Here is a 4513-nt window from a genome sequence, read left to right as displayed (position 1 = left end):
AATTCAGGGAGAGCTGCAGGGGATGAAAGCAGAGGTCAAGGACTGAAGTAAAAATATCTTAAAGGTGAGAAACTTGACCTTGATGTGAGAGGAGATAGGAAGGGACTTCCCCCATACCAGGGGCATGATGGAGTTGAGGGGGGAAATGATGAATTTAACAGCACCATCAGCTCTTAACTGTCCTTTCCTGTTTGGTTCTTGCACTTCATCTCCTCAGAAGATCCTGTAGCCATTCCCTTCATGTCCGTGCTGCTGCAGGTTAGGGTCAGAAAGAAGAACAGACATTTTCAATCTAGAGTTTTGAGTTCTGACATGTGAGAAAAGTCCAAGCCCCTTAGAACATGTTTCGATGAGTCCACCCTGAGTTGGTGGTGATGTGTTATGAGAACAAGAGCAGGGCCTGAACTCTTCCTGCCCCTTTCTGTCTCCCTCCTTGTGTCTCCCTTAGCGAGTGCCTGAGCATTGTCGCTGTGGAGCACAGGCTTTCTTTTCCCCTTTCTGATGGCGTTTGTGACTGCCTGTCAGGGCAGCAGTGTTGTAATTTACCGTACTGAGGTTGTTAGCACCGTGCAGGCTTTGTCTAATGAATTGTTTCATCTGCACTCTGACTCTATTTTGCAAATTAAACAGGGAAAAGACTGTAGAAAAGACTGGTCTTAACTCATCCTGGCAACAGTGAGTGACCCCTCTCTTAAGTTGTTTTAAATCATCACCTGCCTGCTGACATAGCATCCAACCCACCTGGCTTCTCTGCTTCATATATTATACAAGTTTGTTTCCTTTGGTGCTCCTTTAAATTTAGAACCATGTCTTGGAGAGGCAGAGCCTGTGATTTACATGTTCACAATGTACATCTCCGGTCAGACTTGCAGAGAGAAACTGGCACCTTTATGGAGTGAAAGAATTTGCAGCAGGGCTGAATTTGCCTTCTGAAGATCTTTGCCTGGTGTGTGGCCACGCGTTGCCTTTCACATGCTGTTTCACTTATGGTGACGGTGTCGGTCGTGAGCTGCCCCGTGTCAGAGGGCCGGGGCTGTGACTGCGGCGTGCAGGAGTGTGCAAGGTGGAGCTGGCTGCTGCACCTCCAACTTGCGCCTTGTCCCTTGGTTTGTAACGCATCAAGTTTATGATCTACCGTTCCCTAATAAGTGAGTCTGAAAATTAATGGCCCGTAGGAGTGTATCGCTCATGGTTCTGGGGCATCAGCTTTGACCTTGGCCTTGCAGCTGATGGTCAAGAAGGAATTGTGATAGTGTGTAACAAACTCTCTTGACAAACTGTATGAACAGCATAGAGGAGATGAAAACAATGGGCCACTCAGGACAGGAGAACAAAACCGTACATCAGGTTGTTGAGCGAAGCGACAGCTTTGCTCAGCCCAGCTCTGTTCTGCTTTCACTTACTGGCTTTTATGCTTTTTTCTTTTTCCTATGCTAGGTTGTTTCTAAGCTCTGAGGTGATTGCCCACAGCACACCCATCAGGGAGCACACCAAAGTGACACCAGGAGGAAGCTCTGGTGAAAGCACAGACACAGGAAGTGTTTCCTCGTGTGAGCTCAGTCCCTCTGAAAATGAGGATGCCTCCAGTCCTGCCGAAGGTACTTCTACTGAGCCTCAGAACAAGGTACATTGATGGCAGCATGAATACCCTGCAAAAGACTGTCAGTGCTGCAGGCAGGCCCCAGACACTTGCCTCGGCCTGTTGATCTTCTCTAGAAATCTGCTTTTAGTGGAATGGAGAGACTCTGGAAATAAATGTGTGGCAGTGGAAGCAATCCAGTCAGGATTCCTGCAGTCCCTCTGCGCTGCCAAGGTACAAGGCAGACCGAAGTCCTCCTGCCCCAAACCAGATTTTCTGGTGGTGCCTGGCAGTGTTTTTGATTTAGGTGAAGCCCTGGAGAAGCACCAGGTTAGTTTTTCAGTCCCTCTTTGTGCCTTTTGAGAGGGATGGTGCAGGCTGGTGGCATTTCTACCTTCGAGCCTGTGGGAAGTGGGGTGAGGAGCCTGAGCGTCACACTCGCGCGTGGCACATGGCAGCGTGACGTTAGCAGTGACGTGGACAAGAGGATTTATAAGTCCCCCACAAACAAAACCAAATGAAACAGGAAGCACGGTCAGCTGAAGAAGAGTAGGATCAACAACTAGTCGTTTCCTCCTCAAGGGTCTGGGGCTCGGTGAGTTGCTCTGCTGTCAGCAGCCTGCGGCCGTGTCCGTCCCCTTGGTCCAGCTGGAGCTGGAAGAGGATTGTCTTTGGCAGTGGTGTGCTCACCAGGGACATCCCAGCTGCAGCAAAGCTGTGCCTGCCCTCCGGGAAAGGTGTTTCCTGGCTGGGAAAGCACGTGTGAGCTGGAACGGCCTCATCCCGGGGAAGGCAGAGCAGCCGCCGTCCGGTCCCACAGGGCAGGGGGGCGTAAGGTCAGAGCTCGCCAGCCCTGTGGGTTTGACCTCCCGGGAGCTCCCTGCTGCCACAATGACCATCTTACCTCGGTTTAATTCCACTCTTCCCTTCTGAACTAAATGGCATTCGCTGTATTGCTGAAGCCCTTTTCAGGGATGTTTTGCCGAAGAGCATCACATTGGGGTCGAGCTTGTGGATATTTTAAATTAAATTGTGCTAACATTCTTAACCCAGATGAAGTACAAGGTCCCAAACACTGGCATCCACAAATCGTTCAAACTGTTGAGCCAGAGCAGTTATGGTGGTTTTGATAAGCAAGTTGGGGAGGGAAGATCTTCTCAGAGGCTTTTGAGCACAGCAGAGCCGAAGAGCATCACATTGGGGTCGAGCTTGTGGATATTTTAAATTAAATTGTGCTAACATTCTTAACCCAGATGAAGTACAAGGTCCCAAACACTGGCATCCACAAATCGTTCAAACTGTTGAGCCAGAGCAGTTATGGTGGTTTTGATAAGCAAGTTGGGGAGGGAAGATCTTCTCAGAGGCTTTTGAGCACAGCAGATGAAGAGAGAGGCAAAGCCCTGAGCAGCAGGGGAAGGGAAGTGGCAGTTTCCCATGAGGGAGGAATATTCAAGGATAAGTGGCAGACAGAGAGGCATGTGTGTTTTCACCCGTGCAGAGGCTCTGACCTGGAGCAGCAGCAAGGGAGCCTGTGACAGTCTCCGCTCTTGCCCAGCCTGTTGCAGCCCCCCCGCTGGTCACCCACAACCTGATTCGGGTCGTTATATCTGCTGCCACCTCCAGGCTTGCTCTTACGTAGAGGCAAGAGCAAGCAGCGCCCCGTGTCTGGACCACCTGATCAGAAGCCAGTTTTCATGAAAATGGTGAAACTAATCAGGTGAAGTTCATTTTTTCTGGAGGCCAGGGAGACCGCTGCCAGGCTGCTGCACACAGTGCAGGTCTGCCAGGCTTCGTCTGTGGCTTCTGCTTGCTCGAGTTCTTCCTCCAGAAAGACACACGCTGACATACAAAATGGCCAGTTTATGACAGTGTTTTTCTTTCTTTCTGTTGTGCAGCTCTCTGAATCCTCTGAATCCTCCTCCTCCTCTGCATTGTCCTATTCCTCCACCCATTCCCTGGACTCGTCTTCCTTGGGGGTGTCACCTGTAACCTCAACTCCCTCCTTGCCACCCTTGAACAAGAAGTGCTTTGACTATAAGGAGAGGAGCTCCAGCTCCGGCTACAGGGGCTCTGTCTTCACGACCCCCATTGCCTCCAAAGTTCTGCCTCTTCCTTACAACCAGCAGCAGGACGATGCGTGTATTATCCGCATCAGCACAGAAGATGACAATGGCAACATGTACAGGAGCATCCTGGTGAGTGGCGAGGAACAGCACAATGCTGTTCTCGTTGGTGATGATTTCATCCAGGGTGCCTTAAACCGACATGGTGCTTTGGAAAACCCCTCTCCCCTGAGCCGACTGATCACACCTGGCTGGGAAGGGAAAATACCAAACGTACCATTGAAAATATGTAGTGAAAATAGCTGAGAAGAGCATCTTAGGGGAAATTTGTGAAATTAAAGCTTTTTATCAGAGAGTTCCAAGGGGAGCATTCTGACGGAGTGAAGGCTTTGCTGCTGCTGCCCTCTACTAGCACTGGCTGCTGTTCCTCCAGCTCGGAATTCATATGTGGCTTTTGACATGAGATGCCACGTGCCAAGTTCTTCCTGGAGCAGCTCTGCCCAGGAGCTGGTTTCTGCAGGGGGGAGCCATACCAAGGAGGCTGACGAACACTTTCATTACACAGCTTGCCTCTGCAGTGGGGGTTGCCAGACCAACTGCGAGCTGTGTTCAGTGTTTCTCTCAATGCCGGCTCCACGGAGGCACTCTGGTGGTGCTGAGCCGATGGCTGAGGGAGCGCAGGCTCTGTGCTGGGCCATGGGTGGCATCATTTTCCCGCACATGATCTCTGCACAGACCTGACAGAGACTCAGCTGCTGAGCAAACACTCGGGTCTGTCAGGGCCTGGCAGGGACGGAGACACAGGCAGGGCAGGTCTTAGCACTGCCCGACCTCCCCCAATGGCAAAAAGCTGTTCTCTGAGGGCTTGGCC

The 4513-nt window shown here is 51.1% G+C and overlaps 1 protein-coding gene across 1 annotated transcript in view; it reads left to right on the top strand.

Annotated features, from left to right (window-relative positions):
- Nucleotides 1–4513, top strand: part of RGL1 (ral guanine nucleotide dissociation stimulator-like 1) — a 25550-nt gene that overhangs the window by 19503 nt on the left and 1534 nt on the right. The window contains exons 12-13 of the mRNA XM_010144958.1: nucleotides 1438–1624; nucleotides 3475–3774. Of these exons, the coding sequence (XP_010143260.1) occupies nucleotides 1438–1624; nucleotides 3475–3774 (487 nt within the window). The remainder of the gene's footprint in view (nucleotides 1–1437; nucleotides 1625–3474; nucleotides 3775–4513) is intronic.

This window comes from Buceros rhinoceros, unplaced genomic scaffold (genome assembly GCF_000710305.1).
Source record: "Buceros rhinoceros silvestris isolate BGI_N320 unplaced genomic scaffold, ASM71030v1 scaffold11501, whole genome shotgun sequence".
NCBI classification, from domain to species: Eukaryota; Metazoa; Chordata; class Aves; order Bucerotiformes; family Bucerotidae; genus Buceros; species Buceros rhinoceros.
Note: the sequence above shows the minus strand (reverse complement) of the source record. Positions and strands in the feature narration are given on the sequence as shown.